At 29.2% G+C, this 22,211-nt stretch overlaps 1 protein-coding gene across 1 annotated transcript in view; it reads left to right on the top strand.

Annotated features, from left to right (window-relative positions):
• The window catches only part of nAChRalpha7 (nicotinic Acetylcholine Receptor alpha7), a 961,296-nt gene that overhangs the window by 645,916 nt on the left and 293,169 nt on the right, over positions 1–22,211 (top strand). The window contains exon 6 of the mRNA XM_075302219.1: positions 13,469–13,649. Within this exon, the coding sequence (XP_075158334.1) occupies positions 13,469–13,649 (181 nt within the window). The remainder of the gene's footprint in view (positions 1–13,468; positions 13,650–22,211) is intronic.

Here is a 22,211-nt window from a genome sequence, read left to right as displayed (position 1 = left end):
TCAAATCGCTTCTCAGCAACTCCTTTCCTCTATTCTGTCGAAGTCTTTTTATGCATCGGTGAGCTATAGCAACTTTTGGAACTTCAAGCTTATTTGATGAATCCATTTTCGAGATATGATCAACCCACGAACAAGTTTTTTACCACTGCGACATAGAATTGTATATATGGCGAGAAAACAACATTTTCATGGCAAAAAAAAATATTTTCGCCTCATTCAAAAATTATATTTTGCTCTAGCAGGTGATCATATTCCTGCCCTGTATGAAAATGGCGTAGACCTTATCTTTGACATGACCCCCAAAGTGTAAATAGATGCTGTTAATTATCAAAACCACCCACCATTTTTATCCTTTGGATAATTGGCTACTTACTACGGATCTGACAAAAGCTGTCATTAAAATGATGCATTACCCACATGATTAACTAGTGAAAAACAAAAAATCACACACGCACATGTAATTCAAATAATGACAGTAATGAGCATTGTTAATTTTTCATATAAATGTCATGTTCAGCCTTTTTTTGTATGCGTCATTCCAACATTGTACATATAAAGAAAATTCCTAATTGTAGAATTTTTTTTTGTACATTTTATAAAAATGCATTTCCCTACCCTAGAGCTTTAGCTCACCAAAATACCTCTTTATAAAATTCCTTCTCTGGTTTAGTTTGGTTTTATTCCCACATAAAATTCTTTCCACTGGTCCTCCGGTACGGAAGGTTTGTCATTCTTTTCTTCGAAAAGGCAAAAAAAAAAAAAACGACAATAGCTTACGCACACAAAGTCACCTAGAAATGATGGAAAAACCTTGACTTTATTACAACATAGAGCTATAGAAATTTATAGGCAAGGGACACAGAATCCCCTACATACACACATACTAACACACGCTCAATAGTATATAGCCTGTAGGTGCAATGTCAGTAAAAATAAAAACAGTTTCACTTTATTTCCTTGCATTCATTCGTACATAGCACTGTGGGAGAAATGGGAAAAGAAAACAATTTTCAAAATTTATAAATAAGGTCATAAGATCTCAATTAAGGTTATAAGCTGCAAATCTCTTGGTGGAAAAACTTAATTTTAAATTTTCAAATTGAGGTTCCTCAAGACAGAGACTAATTTAAGGGAAAGGTTTTAAATTACTGCAGAAGTAACGAGAAATTTGTGTAAATATATATCTTTACAGAATGGCTGATATGTATTTTTTCTGTTTGCTATGATTTATAGACCGCTCGTCTGACAGCTGACAAATTTAGTTCAGTGACCGATCATTTTATTGTTTACAATCTTACAAAAGCATTTTAATCTATTATAAACAGAAATAAATTTATTCGCTACGAAATTCAAGCATGATAATGTGATTGCTCTATATTTGGCAGGAAATTCACAAGTGGCTATCGTTAGAGCCCTGCAGCATTTAAATGTTAATAAATCTTTTGTTTCTCGTACCATTACTGCTTACGGTGGTAGTGGCTGTGTTGCATCGCGTCCGAAAAGTTGGTCAAAAAACACTAACAACACCAGAAATGATACGAAAATGAAAGTCAAATTTATTGGAAATCCGCTCCGCACTGGTAGAAAACTTGCTCGTGAGCTAAACGTAGCGGGAATGAATTAAAAACAATTACCGAATTTGGTTTTCTCCGATGATAAGCCCCTATACATTGAACAGTTCTTGATCGGTTTTACTTGCCAAAATAGTCAGCGGACAATTTACATTTTCGATAGGCCACCAGAACTCAAGCAATGCTGATTGTGTTGGTCATTGACCATTTGATAAAATAAATGCCCAATAGTATCGGTATCAAATTATCCTTAAGACAGTATAAATGCCCTGGACACACAAAATTTTCGGCCGCAGACCATGGACATTCCAACAGGACTCAGAACCATGGTATTCAGCATGCGTCAACCCACAATGGCTTAAAAAGGTTACTCGTTTCATTTCTACCCCACAATGGCCGCCAAATATTCGGGATCTCAATCCGTAGGTCTTGTGCACCTAGGGTATTTTGGAGAGTAAGGTTGGCGCTAAAAAATGCCACTCGAGCCAAAAATTAATATACTAAAATTTGGAGAAAATTTTACCAAAATACTACCAACCAAAAAAAAATCTTTCTTTGCAAAATTTTATTTGCATAGAAAAATTTATCAAAAATTTATATTTATAGAAATGATTTTAAACATTTTATTTCAGTAGAAAATTATCAAAATATTATTTCTATAGAAATTTTTATCAAAATATTATTTCCATAGAAATTTTTTTCAAAAATGTATTTCTTTGGAAAATTTTGTCAAAATTTTATTTCTATTGAAAATTTTTCCAAAAAAAATATTTTTCTATAAAAAATTTTGGAAAAATTTTATTCTTCTAGATTCTAGAAAATGTTGTAAAAATTTCATTTCTATCGAAATTTTCTGAAAATTTTATTTCCACAGGAAATTTTGTCAAAATTTTATTTCTATAGAAAAATTTTTCAAAAAAATATTTTTCTATAGACAATTTTGAAAAAATTTTATTTTTATAAAAAAATTTTGTCAAAATTTTATTTTTATAGAAAATGTTTTAAAAATTTCATTTCTATCGAAATTTTCTGAAAATTTTATTTCCACAGTAAAGTTTGTCAAAATTTTACTCCTATAGAAAATTTAAATTTTTGTTTAATGTTGTCAAAATTTTATTTAAATCGAAAATTGTTGTGAAAATTTTATTTTAATAGAAAACTATTGTAAAAATTTTATTTCTGTAGAAAATTTTGTCAAAATTTTATTTCTATAAAAAATTTTGTCAAAATTTTATTTGTATAGAAAATTTTGTCAAAATTTTATTGCTATAGAAAATTGTGTCAAAATTTTATTTATAGAGAAAATCTTTTTAAAACTTATTTTTATTGAAATCTTTTTTAAAAATATAATTGCTATAAGAATTTTTTATTTTCTATAGAAAATTTTGTCAAAATTTTATTATATAGATTTTTTTTTTCAAAATTTTAATGCTGTAGAAAATTTTGTCAAAATTTTATTTATAGAGAAAAATTTTTTAAAACTTATTTTTATGTATTTTTTTTTTAAATTGTTATTGCTAAAGGAATTTTTTGCCAAAATTTTAATTCTATTTTTGTCAAAATTTTATTTCTATAGAACATTTGTTTTCAAAATTTTATTGCTATAGAAAATTGTGTCAAAACTTTATTTATAGAGAAAGTCTTTTTAAAACTTATTTTTATTGAAATTTTTTTAAAATCTAATTGCTATAGCATTTTTTTTATTTTCTATAGAAAATTTATTTCTATAGGAAATTTTGTCAAAATTTTATTATATAGATTTTTTTTTTAAATTTTATTGCTGTAGAAAATTTTGTCAAAATTTTATTTATAGAGAAAATTTTATTAAAACTTATTTTTATTTATTTTTTTTTTTAATTTTTTAATTTTTTTTTTGCCAAAATTTTAATTCTTTTTGTTTTTGTCAAAATTTTATTTCAATAAAAAGTTTGGTAAAATGTTATTTCTATAGATATTTTTGTCAAAATTTTATTGCTACAGAAAATTGTGTCCAAATTTTATTTATAGAGAAAATCTTTTTAAAACTTATTTTCATTGAATTTTTTTTTAAAATCTAATTGCTATAGGATTTTTTTTTTCGATAGAAAATTTTGTCAAAATTTTATTATATAGAATTTAGTCAAAATTTTATTGCTGTAGAAAATGTTGTCAAAATTTTATTTATAGATAATTTTTTTTTTTAAACTTATTTTTATGTATTTTTTTTTTTTTAATTGTCATTGCTAAAGGAAATTTTTGCCAAAATATTAATTTTTTTATGTCAAAATTTTATGTCCTTCGTTTTGTTGACCTGTTGTTCTAATTTATTTTATTATTATTTCGGCTTGAGGTCCTTTTAATAAAAAATCCTTTTTACGATTTTTGATTACTGGTTAACTTTATTCTCCAATATTTCGACTAACATCGTTAAAAATTTTATTTCAATAACAAATTTGGTAAAATTTTATTTCTATAGAAAATTTTGTCAAAATTTTATTGCTATAGAAAATTGTGTCAAAATTTTATTTATAGAGAAAATTTTTTTAAAACTTATTTTGATTGCAATTTTTTTCAAAATCTAATTGCCATAGGATTTTTTATTGTCTATAAAAATTTAATTTCTATAGAAAATGTATATAAATTCTATTGCTGTAGAAAATGTTGTCAAAATTTTATTTATAGATAATTTTTTTTAAAACTCATTTTTATGTATTTTTTTTTTTAACTGTCATTGCCAAAGAAAATGTTTGCCAAAATTTTTATTCTATAGAAAAATTTATCAAAATTATATTTCCATAGAATATTTTGTCAAAATGTTATTTCGATAGAAAATTTTGCCTAAAGTTTACATCTTTTGTCAAAATTTTATTTCTATAAAGAATCATAATTGGTCATAATTGTATTTTTATAGAAAATATTCTCAAAATTTTATTTCTATCGAAATTTTCTGAATTTTTTTTTTTACAGAAAATGTTGTCAAAATTTTATTTCTATAGAAAAATTTGGCAAAAGTTTTATTTCTAAAGAACATTTTGTCAAAATGTAGAAAATTTTATTCCTATAGAAAATGTTTTAAAAATTTTAGTTCTATAGAAAATTTTGTCATTTTTTGTTATTACTAAAGAAAATTTCATCAAAATTTTATTTCTAAAAAAAATTTGTCAAACTTTTATTTCTATCGAAATTTTCTGAAAATTTTATTTCTATCGAAATTTTCTGAAAATTTTATTTCCATAGGAAATTTTCTGAAAATTTTATTTCTATATGAAATTTTGTCAAAATTTTATTTCTATAGAAAATTTTAAATTTTTTCTACAGAAAATGTTATCAAAATTGTATATCTATAGAAAATTTTGTCAAAGTTTTATTTCTATAGAAATTTTTGTCAAAACTTTTTTTCTATAAAAATTTTCAAAATTTTTTTTCTATAGAAAATGTTATCAAAATTTTATATCTATAGAAGAATTTGCCAAAAATTTTATTTCTATAGAAATTTTTGTCAAAATTTTAATGCTATAGAGAATTTTGTGCAAATGTTATTGCTGAAGAAGATTACGTCAAAATTTTGTTTCTATAAAAAATTTTGTCAAAATTTTATTTCTATAGAAAATTTGCCTAAAATTTTATTTTTGTAGAAAATTTTGTCCATATTATTGTTTTTATAGAAAATTTTGTCATAACTTTATTTTCGTAGGAAACTTTGTCAATTTTTTTTTATAGAAAATGTTGTCAAAATTTTATTTCCATTAAAAATTTATGAAGTATTATTTGGAGAGGAATATTTTTCAAAATCTACCAACACATCAAGAATTCTCCTAATCTACCATTTTTGGTAGAATTCTACAAACTGTGGCAACCGTGGTCTCAAGCTGTAGGTGCATCCCAATACAACCCTTTCTTCGTGTTTAAAGAGACAGACCTATGACTAAATATAGAAAAGTTTAGAAGGGGCCATATCTGAACAATTTGGATTTTTCAAAATACAAACGCTTAAAAAGCCCATTATTTAGGCACACTATATACAAATTGCTTCCACATTTCGTCATGTACGACCTTGTGTTTCAAAAAAATAAAATGATAATAGACAGATTTTTCAAGTGTAGAGTTAGGTTAGGTGGCAGCCCGATGTATCAGGCTCACTTAGACTATTCAGTCCATTGCGATACCACATATCACTGAGTGCTGCCCGATTCCATGTTAAGCTCAATGACAAGGGACCTCCTTTTTATAGCCTCGGACTCGGCTATAAAAATGAGCTGCCACATTGCAGTGAAACCACTTAGAGAAGCTTTGAAACCCTCTGAAATACCACCAGCATTACTGACCTTGTGTATTGCACCGCGGTGGCTTCAAGTGTAATGTAAATACATTGAAAAATATTTCACGTTTTCTCATATTAAGAACGATTCTCCCATACTATGATTTTCAATTGCACTACAGGGAAAGAATGATTTTTAAATTCAACTGCATTTCTCTTTTAGACGCGATACAATATTTCTATTGTTATAGATGTTCTACATCATAGTCTGGTGATCCAATATATGAATCATTATAACTCACTGTAAAGCATTTGTCGTTCTAAACAAAGGAATTAAATAAATTTATATTGAGTGAATAACTGACTTACAGCTACAATTTTATTACCCCCACTGTGAACCCCTACTTACTTTCATATGATTAAAGTATCTCTATGGATGAGTGACAAGTAGACCTTAAAGCCAAGAGCACATTCACTTACTTCATACTCACTCACATACATACCTATATATTCATGTACTAATAATGAAATACCAAAATAATGATATTACCACCCCCTCCCTCATGATCACAGAAGAGCACATTGTTGGAAAAATTCTAAAACATGTGAGCACATATGAGAGGAATGTCATCAAGAGGGAAAGTAAGAGTGAGTGGATACGATTTTTTTTTGTTTGTTTTTTTTTTTTTTCATTTCTCTTCTCTGCGTGTAGGCGTAGCTATATGCTCAAAGCAGATGGTAGCGGGAGGAGATGTGTGCTATATTAAGTTTCTTTTGTTGCAATGAGCATTTGAGGCCTGCACAAATACTATAAAACTTTTACATTGCAATGGTAAGCATTCACAAAACATTCATCGTAGCAGCAAAAACAACAATGACCATAACGAAAATAACAAACTGGTTAAGTAGCTTTAGGCGATAACATTTCATTTCACTCTCATTTCATCATTTAAAAAAAAATCTCAAGCACATGAGCATCAAGCCAACTACATATTATATGTGTCACATGGATACACTCACACACATAACTGAGAAAGTAGAACTTTTCTAAATTTGAACATATTCACAAGTAGACAAAAAAATTGATGGCATTGTTACCAATACCAATGTCTGTGAGAGAAAGACATAGATCTGCTTTCTGTCTTTTTTTATTGAGTATGGAGCGAGAACTTAGACTGTGATCAAATGATGAGTTGAAAGTAGGATGAAAATTTATATAAATTACATAAAAATACCAAAGAGTTTCTAATTCCACCGAAGAGGTCCTTATTTCAATATACCACACTGTGAACAGCGCATATGTTTGCAACACATCATCCGGCTGTTATACATGGTGTCTTCGGCAATATTGCTCAGGGCCGGCAAATGAATCGATCTAGCCATATCCGTCGGTCTATCGTGGAGAATGCATTAAATATTATCCGATGAGAACCGTCAAATTTCTATAGGTATATGTTTCTGGGATACGAAATTTTAGTCCAAACTAGTTTTCATTTATTGTTAGAATTATTTTTTGAAGCCAAACAAAGTTCATTGACGGCTACCATAAACAAAGATGTGCGTGCATGTAAATCAAGATGATAAAAAAATAAAATTTGTGGAATGTCTTTATAACGATTATACAAAATAGTTCTGACATAAACTGTATTGCAATGTATCTTTCTGTTTCAAAGCTTCTGTAAGTGGTTTCACTGCAATATGGAACGCCGTTCGGACTCGGCTATAAAAAGGAGGTCTCTTGTCATTCAGCTTAACATTGAATCGGGCAGCAATTAGTGATAAGAGAGAAGTTCACCACTGTGGTATCACAATGGACTGAATAGTCTAAGTGAGCCTGATACATCGGGCTAACCTAACCTATCTTTTTGGCTCAAAAAATTATTAAAAATGGAAGAAAATCGGCAGCAACAAATTTCTGCTCATTTAATTTAATTTATTTTAAAGAAAATTAACTTTTTATATATCCTTGATATAGTTGACCTTTTGTTTTAATTTATTTATTTATTTATTATTATTTAAATTCTTCAAAATTAATGAAAACGAAATGAACTCTTTAGATATTTGTTGACTTTTTGTATCTTCACCATAAAGCCAATTTTAAAGACTCTGTTGGCCCATGAAGAAAAAAATCAGAAAAAAAACTTATAAGTTCAAATGTGTCTCCTAGTAATAGCTCGAAATCAAATAAATGTGGATTTGAAATCCCTTTTTATAAGGTATGTACATGATAGTTGAAAACTAGTTAAAAGTGATTTTCGAAATATAAAATTTGGAATTATCAAATTAAAATGTGTCATACTCATATCCTTGCTTCAATTCTCTAAATTTAAAGTCCATAAATTTTGTAGAACTCTATCAAATTTTGTCCAGATAGGGTCAGATTTAAATATATGTATATGGGAACATAAATCGTTATATACGTATAGGACCCAACACATTGAACAGATTTGATATGCTATCGAAAATGTGAATCTACAATGTGGTGCAGGTTATAATATAGTCGGCCCCGTCCGACTTTAGACTTACCTTACTTGTTTCTATTGAAGTAGTAAAGAGCACACCCAGACCACAGTTTCGTGCACCGTCTGATAGAATTTGTAATGACTCTCACATTATATTAGAGATCGTGTACAGAAATTTGTCTATCACCTTTATCATCCGCGTACGCCACTATTTTTATACCCTCTACCATAGGAATAACTTTGTCATTCCGTTTATAACACATCGAAATATTGCTCTAAGACCTCATAAAGTGGGTCGTGGTGAAATTCTGAGTCGATCTGCGCATGTCCGTCCGTCTGATGAAATCACGCTAACTTCCGAACGAAACAAGATATCGACTTGAAACTTGGCACAAGTAGTTGTTATTGAGTAGGTCGGATAGTATTGCAAATGGGCCATATGGCTCCACTTTTACGTATAGCCCCATATAAACGGACCCCCAAATTTGGCTTGCCGATTCTCTAAGAGAAGCAAATTTCATCCGATCCGGCTGAAATTTTGTACATGGTGTTAGCATATGGTCTCTAACAACCATGCGAAAATTGGTCCACATCGGTCCATAATTCTATATAGCCCCCATATAAACCGATCCCCAGATTTGGTTTGCGGAGCCTCTAAAGGAAGCACATTTCATCCGATCTTGCTGAAATTTGGTACATGGTGTTAATATATGGCCTCAAACACCAATGCAAAAATTGGTCCACATCGGTCCATAATTATATATAGCCCCCATATAAACCGATCCCCCGATTTGGCTTGCGGACCCTCTAAGAAACGAAAATTTCATCCGATCCGGCTGAAATTTGGTACATGGTGTCGGTATATGTTCTCTAATGACCATGCAAAAATTGGTCCATATCGGTCCATAATTATATATAGCCCACATATAAATCAATCCCCAGATTTGGCTTGCGGAGCTTCTATGAGAAGAAAATTTCATTCGATCCGGTTGAAATTATCCACATGGTGTTAGCATATGATCTCTAACAACCTTGCAAAAATTGGTCCACATACGTCCATAATTATATATAGCTCCTATATAAACCGATCGCCCGATTTGGCTTGGGGAGCCTCTAAGAGAAGCAAATTTCCTTCGATCCTGCTGAAATTTGGTACTTCGTGTTAGTATATGGTCTCTAATGACCATGCAAATATTGGTCCACATCGGTCCATAATTATATATAGCCCCCATAGGTTAGGTTAGGTTAGGCAGCAGCCCGATGTATCAGGCTCACTTAGACTATTGAGTCCATTGTGATACCACATTGGTATCACTGAGTGCTGCCCGATTCCATGTTAAGCTCTATGACAAGGGACCTCCTTTTTATATGCGAGTCCGAACGGCGTTCCACATTGCAGTGAAACCACTTAGAGAAGCTTTGAAACCCTCAGAAATGTCACCAGCATTACTGAGGTGGGATAATCCACAGCTGAAAAACTTTTTGGTGTTCGGTCGAAGCTGGAATCGAACCCACGACCTTGTGTATGCAAAACGGGCATGCTAACCATTGCACCACGGGAGCCCCCATACAAACCGATCACCAGATTTGACCTCTGGAGCCTCTTGGATGACCAAAATTCATCTGATTCAGTTGAAATTTGGTACGAGGTGTTAATATATGGCCTCAAACTCCTATGTAAAATTTGGTCGAAATCGGTTCATAATGATATATAGTCCTTATATAAACCGATCCCCAGATATGACCTCCGGAGCCCCTTCATTCGATCTGATTGAAATTTGGTACGTGGTGGTAGTATATGATATTTAACAACCATGCCAAAAGTGGTCCATATCAGTCCATATATAGCCCCCATATAAACCGATCCCGAGATTTGGTTTTGGAGCCACTTGGAGGAGCAAATTTCATCCGAGTCAGTTGAAATTTGGTACATTGGGCCATTAACAACCATGCGTAACTAAATCGGTATATAGTAATATGTAGCCCTCTAATAAATCGATCCCCAACCACACAAAAATTGGTCCATATCAAGTTCATAATTGTACAAAGAAACAAATTTCACGAAAATTTTTCCAATTAAAATTTTAATTGAGTTTTAAAAAATATGCAATTAAAAATTTAATTGATTTAATTGAAACAAAAATCAATCACAAAAATTAATAGTATCAATTAATTATACCCTTCACCACTACTGTGGTACAGGGTATAATAAGTTTGTGCATTTGTATGTAACGCCAAGAAATAGTAGTCATAGAACCATCTTTTAGTATACCGATCGGCTTATAATTAAATTCTGAGTCGATTTAACGATGTCCGTCTGTCTGTCTGTCCGTCCGTCCGTCTGTCTGTCTGTCCGTCCGTCCGTCTGTCTGTATATGTAATTTTGTGCACAAAGTACAGGTCGCAGTTTAAGTCTGATCGTCCTCAAATTTGGCATGACGTCTTTCTTCTGGTCAAAGACAATCGCTATTGATTTTGGAAAATATCGGTTCAAATTTAGATATAGCTGCCATATATATTTATCACGGATTTAATCATAAATCACGTATTTATGAACCGATGTTCTTCAAATTGCGTACATCTGAATATTTTGCCAGTCCCGTAAAATCTGCAAAATATCAGTTAAATCGGTTCAGATTTATATATAGCTCCCATATATATCTTTCGTCCGATTTGGACTTATATGGCCTCAAAAGCCAGAGTTTTGTCCTGATTTGCGTTTAATAGTATCGTTCAGTGTGCCACATTTGGTCAAAATCGGTTCAGATTTAGATATAGCTCCCATATATAGATTTCGCCCGATTTACACTTATATGACCACAGAGGCCAATTTTTTGCTCCGATTTAGTTGAAATTTTGCACAGGGAGTAGAATTAGCATTGTAACTATGCGTGCCAAATTTGGTTGAAATCGGTTCAGATTTAGATATAGCTCCCATATATATGTTTTTCTGATTTCGACAAAAATGGTCAAAATACCAACATTTTCCTTGTAAAATCGCCACTGCTTAGTTGTAAAAATGACTCTAATTTTCCTAAACTTCTAATGGATATATATCGAGCGATAAATCATAAATAAACTTCTGCGAAGTTTCCTTAAAATTGCTTCAGATTTAAATATTTCCCATATTTTTTACTAACAATTGTTCCACCCTAGTGCATTAGCCGAATTAAATTTTGAGTCTATAGATTTTGTAGAAGTTTATCAAATTGTGTCCAGATCGAGTGATATTTAAATGTATGTATTTGGGACAAACCTTTATATATAGCACCCAACACATTTGACGGATGTGATATGGTATCGAAAATTTAGATCTACAAAGTGGTGCAGGGTATAATATAGTCGGCCCCGCCCGACTTTAGACTTTCCTTACTTGTTTTTTAATTGGATCAATTAATTTTTAATTGGCTCGCTACGTACCATGCAAAAGTCCATATCGATTCGTAATTATTTGTAGACTTACGTATACATATCTTTTTTGTCTAATATATACAACGTATGGACTAACTAACAATTTAGAAAACGATGTTAAGAAGTTTTAAGATACCACAACCCAATTAATTCGATTATGGATGACAGTCTTTCGTAGAAGTTTCTACGCAATCCATGGTGGAGGGTAGGTTAGGTTAGGTTATGTGGCAGCGCTATGTATCAGGCTCACTTAGACTATTCAGTCCATCGTGATACCACATTGGTGAACTTCTCTCTTATCAATGAGTGCTGCCCGATTCCATGTTAAGCTCAATGACAAGGAACCTCCTTTTTATAGCCGAGTCCGAACGGCGTTCCACATTCCAGTGAAACCATGTAGAGAAGCTTTGAAACCTTCAGAAATGTCACCAGCATTACTGAGGTGGGATAATCCACCGCTGAGAAACTTTTTGGTGTTTGGTCGTAGCTGGAATCGAACCCACGACCTTGTGTATGCAAGGCGGGCATGCTAACCATTTCACCCCGGTGGCTCCGGTGGTGGAGGGTATATAAGATTCGACCTGGCCGAATTTACGGCCGTATCTATTTGTTATTCCTTGGTTATGCGGAAAAGTCCGAATCTCGTTTACTATGAGTGACCAAAGTAGGGGCGATAACACATCCCCTTGAGGCAGTTCCCTTGATGTAGTCGCATTTCTTGTAGAATTTGCCAGTTCCGCTTCCACATTTCCTCAATCTATTCTAATACAAAGTCACTCACATCATTCCTTTCTAATACCAAGTAATACCATTTCGATTCTTGTAATATTAAAAGGGCCTGTATGATAACCCGTTGGTATAACATAAATTTTGTTAAAATCTATTCTCTCCTCCACTTCCGATTAAAAGCTAACCTTGAAAATTCAGAGTTTAAGACATTCAACACTGTGCAAACAAACTAAAATTATTTTTAAATATTAAAGTAATTTGTATTCCTTAAATATTCCTCCTCCGTCCACCATTGCAGGATCTACAAGTATGACATGAATGCCAACACGAAAAATGAGTTCAAAATCAACAATAGCGGTAGCTAGCAAAAAAAAAAACAAACTCGCAGTATATGTCACATCTAATATTTATAGCTGTCAGTTTTAGTTTCGCTTTCCATTCGTCACAATATATCTTTGAATAATGCAGGAATTTTGCTTTTTAATCGCAGCCGTAGTAGCAGCAGCAATGTCAGCATTAGAAAGGATGTTGCTTTTTGTTCTCTTCTCTTTCCATATTTTTTTGTGTATCTTGCAGCATAATAAATTCGTATATTCTCGTTTTTTTTTTTTTTTTTTTTTTTTTGTTTAATGTTGAGCTTAGAACAGAACAATGATAGTGATTTAGGGGCATTTGTCAAACCGGAGATTGGGGAATATTTTCCAAACCTTGGCAGTTGTTGACATGATTTTTGGACTTGAAAAGAAATGGGTTTGCATAAAACAACAGAACGGGGATATATAGTAACTTTTCCCAATTGAATTGTCGCATTACGAAAAGAATTTAGTCATTAAATTTTTAATAAAGAAAGTCAACAAAATAGATAGATGACTTCCATGCATTTGTTCAAAATCGAATAGAATAGCAAAAGCAAGTAGAAATTTTTTAAGAGAATCCATATCTGAAATAAAGAAAATTGGGTCATCTGCACACTAAACACGATATTGACCTAATGTGGAAATTTTTAGCACATTCAATTTATTTTTAAATGACATTTTATTATTTTTTTTCTATTTCAGTGCTGACGAAGGATTCGATGGCACCTATGCCACAAATGTGGTTGTGCGAAATAATGGCTCATGTCTATATGTGCCGCCTGGTATCTTCAAGTCCACTTGTAAAATTGACATCACATGGTTCCCTTTCGATGATCAACGATGTGAAATGAAATTTGGTTCATGGACCTACGATGGTTTTCAGGTGAGTACCATAAGCCATACAACAAAACTATAATTGAATATGAATAAATGCTATTCCTTCAAAAACAAAACTATCAAAAATTTAATTAAAAATTTATATATTACAAATATAGTTGATTAAAAAATAAAAACAAAATCTAACAAATCCCACAAACTACAACCAATGTTTGGCGTTTTACAACTTATTGCAAAACATTGAATATTGTTCGAGTTCATGAATATTCCACACACAATTGAATTCAATTGAGTTTAGTTAAGTTTCAATTACAAAACGAAAAATTCTTTTTTCAGCATTGTTTTAAACGATATTCGATTGTTTTAACATTTGTTCAATATTCGGTGTAAAAATAACCATCAAATACAGCAATAGCTTTATTAAAAAAAAAAACTGTTTAAGGACTTCAATATTCACTGGAAAATTTACACAATCACAATTTAGCATTTCACAGCAGGATTTTATGTTTTTATCAAAAACAGCTCTTTAGTACTGTGGAGTTTTTGTATAATTTGCCATAAATGGCTCATGTAAAATGAGAGATTCATTGTGTTTGTCACACATAGAAATATGAGTTTCAAATTTTACAAACTATATATATTTCTTATCAAAATCAAATTCTGAGATGATAACGCGATGTCAGATTGTTACCTCTTTTTAAATACAAAATATTATAGAACAACAATTAATATGGAATCCCATATGAAGTATATTTGCAATTGACTAAATTCCCTATAGAAATAAAATTTTGAGAAAATTTTCTATAGAAATAAAATTTTGACATTATTTTCTATAGAAATAAAATTTTATACGTTTTTGTTTTTTATTGTTAATTTGTACTTCAATCATATTTGTTGTTTTGATCTCAGCTTTAAAATCATTGCGTTGACTAAACTACAAGAGTAGCTTAACCAACAGAGAAAAATAATGTTTGTCAAATTTATTTGAACAAAGCCCTATATATGGTTGGATGGACGCACGTTTAGGAATTACCACATTCCTCATGTGTTCTACATATGAAATAAAATTTTGACAACATTTTCTATAGAAATAAAATTTTGAAAAAATTTCTATAGAAATAAAATTTTGACAAAATTTACGATAGAAATAAAATTTTGACAAAATTTTCTTAAAAATAAAATTTTGACAAAATTTTCCATCGAAATTAAATGTTGAAACAATTTCTATTGAAATAACATTTTGAGAAAATTTTCTTTACGAAAAATTGACAACATTTTCCATAGAAATAAATTTTTGACAAAATTTTTTATAGGAAAAAAAATTTTGACAATATTTACTATTGAAATAAAAATTTGACAAAATTTTCTTTAAAAAATAAAATTTGAAAAAAGAATCTATAGAAACACAATGTTGACAAAACTTTCTTTAAAAAATTAAATTTAAAAAAATATAGAAATAATATTTTGACAAAATTGTCTATAGAATTAAAATTTTGACAATGTTTTCTATAGAAAAAAACAAACATTTGACAAAATTTTTTTTTTAAAAAAAATTTTACAAAATTTCTATAAAAATAAAATTTTGACAAAATTTACTATAGAAATAAAATTCTGACAAAACTTACTATAGAAATAAAATTTTGACAAAATTTTCTATAGAAATAAAGTTTTGACAAAATTTTCTATAGAAATAAAATTTTGACAACATTTTCTAAAGAAATAAAATTTTTGACAAAAATTTCTATAGAATCAAAATGTTGACAAAGCTTCTGTAGAAATAAAATTTGAACAAAAGTTTCTGTAGAAATATTATGTTGACAAAATTTTCTATAGAAATGACATTTTGCCAAAATTGTCTATAGAAATTAAATTTTGACAAAAGTTTTAAATTTTCCATAAAAATAAACTTTTGACAAAATTTTATATTGGAAAAAAAGGTTGACAAAAAATTAAAAAAAAAATTAAAAAAATTCTATAGAAATACAATTTTGACAAAACTTTCTTTAATTAACTTTTTAAAGAAAGTTTTTAAAAAAAATATAGAAAAAAAAATGTTGACAAAATTTTCTATAGGAATAAAATTTTGACAAAATTTTCTATAGAAATAAAATGTTGACAAACCTTTTTATAGAAATAAAATTTTGACAAAATTTTCTTTTAAAATAAAATGTTGACAACATTTTCTATAGAAATAAAATGTTGAAAAATTTTTCTATGGAAGTAAAATTTTCACAGAATTTTCTTTCAAAAATAAAATTTTGCAAAATTTTCTATAGAAATAAAATTTTGAAAAAAGTTTCTGTAGAAATAAAATTTTCGCAAAAGTTTCTATAGAAGTAAAATGTTGCCAACATTTTCTAAAGAAATAAAATATTGACAAAATTTCTATAGAATCAAAATTTTGACAAAAGCTTCTGTAGAAATAAAATTTGAACAAAAGTTTCTGTAGAAATAAAATGTTGACAAAATTTTCTATAGAAATGACATTTTGCCAAAATTGTATATAAAAATTAAATTTTGACAAAAGTTTTAAATTTTCCATAAAAATAAACTTTTGACAAATTTTTTTATTGGAAAAAAAAGGTTGACAAAAATTAAAAAAAAAAATTTTAAAAATTCTATAGAAATACAATTTTGACAAAACTTTCTTTAAAAAAATTAAATTAAATTATAGAAAAAAAATGTTGACAAAATTTTCTATAGGAATAAAATTTTGAAAAATTTTTCTATGGAAGTAAAATTTTCACAGAATTTTCTTTCAAAAATAAAATTTTGCAAAATTTTCTATAGAAATAAAATTTTGACAAAAGTTTCTGTAGAAATAAAATTTTAGCAAAGGTTTCTATAGAAGTAAAATGTTGCCAACATTTTCTAAAGAAATAAAATGTTGACAAAAATTTCTATAGAAACAAAATGTTGACAAAAGTTTCTGTTGAAATAAAATTTGAACAAAAGTTTCTGTAGAAATAAAATTTTGACAAAATTTTCTATAGAAATAAAATTTTGACAAGATTTTCAACAGAAATGTAATTTTGACCAAATGTTCTAGACATAAAATTTTGACAAAATTTTCCATCGAAATTTTAAAAAATTAAAAAAATTTTTTTTTTTTACAAAATTTTCTATAGAAATAAAATTTTGACAACATTTTCTATAGAAACAATATTTTGACAAAAATATCTATAGAAACACAATTTTCTATAGAAATAAAATTTTACATTGACATAAAATGTTGACAAAATTTTCCACAAAAATTAAAATGTTACGAAATTTTCTTACAAAAGGTTTGACAAAATTTTCTATAGAAATAAAATTTTGACAAAATTGTCTATAGAAATAAAATATTGATAAAATTTTGACAAAATTTTCTATAGAAATAAAACTTTGACCAAATTTTCTATAGAAATAAAATGTAGACAAAATTTTCTCTAGTAATAAATTTTTGAGTAAATTTTCTATCGAAATATAAGTTTGGTAGACTATTATTGACTTGAGTGGTAACCATGATTATGAACCGATATGGACCAATTTTTGTGTGATTGGGGATCACGTAACTATTGACCGATATGGACCAATTTTGGCATGGTCGCTTAATATGGGGGCTATATATGATGAAATATAGGATGAAATTTGCTTCCCTAAGAGGTTCCACAAACCAAATCTGGGAGTCGGTTTATATGGGGGCTATACGTAGAAGTGGTTCAATATGGCCTATTTGCACCACCATCTGACCTACATCAATAACAACTACTTATGCCAAGTTTCAAGTCGATTACTAGTTTCGTTCGGAAGTTATCGTGATTTCAACAGACGGACGGACTGACATGCTTAGATCGACTCACAATTTCACCACAACCCAAAATATATATTCTTTATGGGGTCTTAGAACAATATTTCGATGTGTTACAATGGTGGAGGATACAAAAATTTAACAAAATTTTCAATAGAAATAAACTTTTGACAAAATTTCTATAGCAATAAGACAAAATTTTCTTTATAAATAAAAATTTGGAAAAAATTTCTATAGAAATAAAATTTTGATAAAAATTTCTTCAAAAATTAAATTTAAAAAAAAAAAAACAAGTAAGGAAAGTCTAAAGTCGGGCGGGGCCGACTATATTATACCCTGCACCACTTTGTAGATCTAAATTTTCGACACCATATCACATCCGTCAAATGTGTTGGGTGCTATATATAAAGGTTTGACCCAAATACATACATTTAAATATCACTCGATCTGGACAGAATTTGATAGACTTCTACAAAATCTATAGACTCCAAATTTAAGGCGGCTAATGCACTAGGGTGGAACACAATGTTATTAAAAAAATATGGGAAACATTTAAATCTGAAGCAATTTTAAAGAAACTTTGCAAAAGTTTATTTATGATTTATCGCTCGATATATATGTATTAGAAGTTTAGGAAAATTAGAGTCATTTTTACAACTTTTCGACTAAGCAGTGGCGATTTTACAAGGAAAATGTTGGTATTTTGACAATTTTTGTCGAAATCAGAAAAACATATATATGGGAGCTATATCTAAATCTGAACCGATTTCAACCAAATTTGGCACGCATAGCTACAATGCTAATTCTACTCCCTGTGCAAAATTTCAATTAAATCGGAGTAAAAGATTGGCCACTGTGGTCATATGAGTGTAAATCGGCGAACGATATATATGGGAGCTATATCTAAATCTGAACCGATTTCAATAAAATGGCGCACTTAACTGCACTACTAATTGTACTCCTTGTGCAATATTTCAAACCAATTGGGCCAAAACTCTGGCTTCTAGGACCATATATATGGGAGCTATATCTAAATCTGAATCGATTTCAACCAAATTTGGCACGCATAGCTACAATGCTAAATCTATTCCCTGTGCAAAATTTCAACCAAATTGGGCCAAAACTCTGGCTTTTAGGACCATATTAGTCCATATCGGGCGAAAGATATATATATTGGAGCTATATATAAATCTGAACCGATTTCAATCAAATTTTGCACACTTGACTATACTACTAATTGTACTCCTAGTGCAAAATTTCAACCAAATTCGGCCAAAAATCTGGCTTGTGGGGCCATATAAGTCCATATCGGGCGAAAGATATATATGGGAGCTATATCTAAATCCAATCAAATTTTGCACACTTGACTACACGACTAAGTGTTATGTTTGTACAAAATTTCAAGCAAATCGGTATAAAACTCTGGCTGCTGGGTCCATATTAGTGCATATCGGGCGAAAGATATATATGGGAGCTATATCTAAATCTGAACCGATTTCTTCCAAAATCAATAGGGTTCTATTCTGACCCAAATTACGAACATGTGCCAAATTTGAAGGCGATTGGACTTAAATTGCGACCTAGATCCAGAATTAAAATTCGATTGTTTCTTAAGACTTTTACATGATATTTTGATGGCGTTTTTCATCTTCCGCAGTAAAACATTTAGCCTCCACAATAACAGACTTCAATATCCAGCTCCAAAAAAAAATGTTAGTCTCACTCTTAAATTATTAAAAGTTATATGCATTACATGCTAGCGATTGAAATCAATGGTGGAGTGCATTTCATTCTAACCGAACTTAGAGTCTTTATCTAGGTTTTATGCTCTTTTCTGTTTTCCCTCCAAAACCCTTATTTAGTTGGTAAGCTAGTCTCCCCCATATAAAAAAAAAAACTCTATTTCGATTTCATACTAAACTGAATTAGTTATTTAACAGATAGCAATTTTTGTCTCGAATATAGAAAAAAACACAGCCACAGGAGAAAACAAAATGTTTTTAACTATTCAGCGAAAAATGTTAAATAATTCTCGTCGGGGTTATTTGGCTATTCTATTTGCATTCAAATCAAATTCGAAATGCAAATCTCAAATATTTTTTTCTACCAAATTGTTCTTTTTTTGTTTTTGGGTGACAGTCAAAGGAATTTGCATACAAATTGTTTTTAATTCGTTTGATTGTAGAGGAGATTTTTTTGTAGTGCTGTGAAAAACAACTCCGGTCTGTTTCAATCCTTTGTGGTTTTAAGTGGTGTTGGAACTTTTCCCTGAAAAAATTATTGGTATTAAAAAAAATAAACAACAACAACAACAAAATAATATTTACAATAAATGACTAAATTCTCTAAAAACACTATTAACTATTAAGTGGAATTTAAAATTAACTATGTTAAGTGACAAAAAGAGAACGAATTGTGCTCACTTAATAGAAGAAAAGATGCAGATTTTAAAGTCTAATCTTCTAAGTTTAAGGAAAAACGGGTTTTCATTGATACGTTTATTGGCATTCGGTCAATTTCGTTCGAAAAATATATCGGTGATAAATTGTGGGTAAAATGCTTCAATCTCATTCTTTAATTAAATTCTTTCATTTACATTTCCAAAACACTAAAAAAAGCCAAACAGCAACAGCATTTTTAATTACACAGAAAGTATAAATATAAATTTTAAATAATATGCATATTTATAAATACTTTAATGTAAAATTAAAAAAAAAAAACTTGAACCTGTGTGGCCCTGATTACCATCACTATGTTAAACAATAATATTTACATAATTTAATTAATGCTAAATTTTTATGCAAATATTGTGTGTCAACAATTAAACATTGACAATTTTCTCAACTCAACTCAATGGCAACCAATATCGATTGACGACCATCCATTGAGCCATTTTTCCTCCCACCCAAAAAGGGATTGGGAAATATCATTAATGCAACATATTTAAATAATTTCGATTTTCTATGTCATTGATTGCTAATTGGAAAAGTTTTAAAGCTGCATAAATTTTATTAAATATTTAACGTTTGGACATTCGTATTTAAATTAAGAAACTGCTGTAATAGAAAGTTTAATAGCTTCGACTATAATGATACTTTCTTTTTAAATTTTGTTAAATTTTCCACAATAGAAAAACCTATAAATTCTATGTCGATGACGGTCAGACACTTATTAGAAATACAAATTCAACTTTATTCAATTAATGAAATGGTTTTGGAATTCTTGAGAGCATGGAAAACCATTTTATGGGAAGGCTTAATTCTATATCCACCACTTTATGACCACTATATATATATATATATATTTATTTATATATATATACATATATATATATACATATATATATATATATATATATATATATATATATATATATATATATATATATATATATATATATATATATATATATATATATATATATATATATATATATATATATATATATATATATATATATATATATATATATATATATATATATATATATATATATATATATATATATATATATATATATATATATATATATATATATATATATATATATATATATATATGTATATATATATAAATAAATAAATAAATATATATATATATATATATATATATATGTATATATATATATATATATATATATATATATATATATATATATATATATATATATATATATATATATATATATATATATATATATATATATATATATATATATATATATATATATATATATATATATATATTTCATGAACAATTTTCCAATTAAAATCTTAATTGAGTTTTAAAAAATATTCAATTAAAAATTTAATTGATTCAACAAATTTTTTAATTGAAATAAAATCAATCACACAAATTAATAGTATCAATTAAATAATTTAAATTGGATCAATTAATTTTTTAATTGACTGTCAATTAATTTTTTAATTGATACTATCATTTCATCATCATCATTTGAAGACATTTCAATTAAAAAATTAATTGGATCAATTAATTTCGTGATTGAATAAGAAAAAAAATTTTTGTGTGTAATAACCGTGCAAAAATTGTTCCACATCGGTCCATAATTATATAGCCCCCATATAAACCGATACCCCAATTTGGCTTGCGGAGCCTCTAGGAGAACCAAATTTCATCCGATCCGGCTGAAGCTTAGTACATGGTGTTAGTATATCGTCTCTAATTGCAAATGGGCCATATCGGACCACTTTTAACCGACGCTCAGATTTGGCTTTAGGAGCCTCTAAGAGAAGCAAATTTCATCCGATCCGGCTGAAATTTGGTACATGGTGTTAGTATATGGTCTCTAATGACCATGCACAAAATGGTCCACATCGGTCCATAATTATATATAGCTCCCCATATAAACCGATCCCCCGATTTGGCTGGAGGAGCCTCTAAGAGAAGCAAATTTCATTCGATCCGGCTGAAACTTGGTAGATGGTGTTAGTATATCGTCTCTAATAACCATGCAAAAATTGGTCCATATCGGTCCATAATTATATATAGCCCTCCAAATAAACCGATCCCCCGATTTGGCTTGCGGAGCCTCTAAGAGAAGCAAATTTCATCCGATCCGGTTGAAACTTGGTACATGGTGTTAGTATATGGTCTCCAACAACTAAGCAAAAATTGGTCCACATCGGTCCATAATTATATATAGCCCCCATATAAACGGATACCCCGATTTGGCTTGCGGAGCCTCTAAGAGAAGCAAATTTCATCGGATCCGACTTAAATTTGGTACATGGTGTAAGTATATGGTCTCTAACAACTATGCAAAAATTGATCCACATCGGTCTATAATTATATATAGCC

The sequence above is a fragment of the Haematobia irritans genome, chromosome 3 (assembly GCF_050003625.1).
Source record: "Haematobia irritans isolate KBUSLIRL chromosome 3, ASM5000362v1, whole genome shotgun sequence".
NCBI lineage: Eukaryota > Metazoa > Arthropoda > Insecta > Diptera > Muscidae > Haematobia > Haematobia irritans.
The sequence above is the reverse complement of the archived record's forward strand: the minus strand, read 5'-3'. Positions and strand labels throughout refer to the sequence as shown.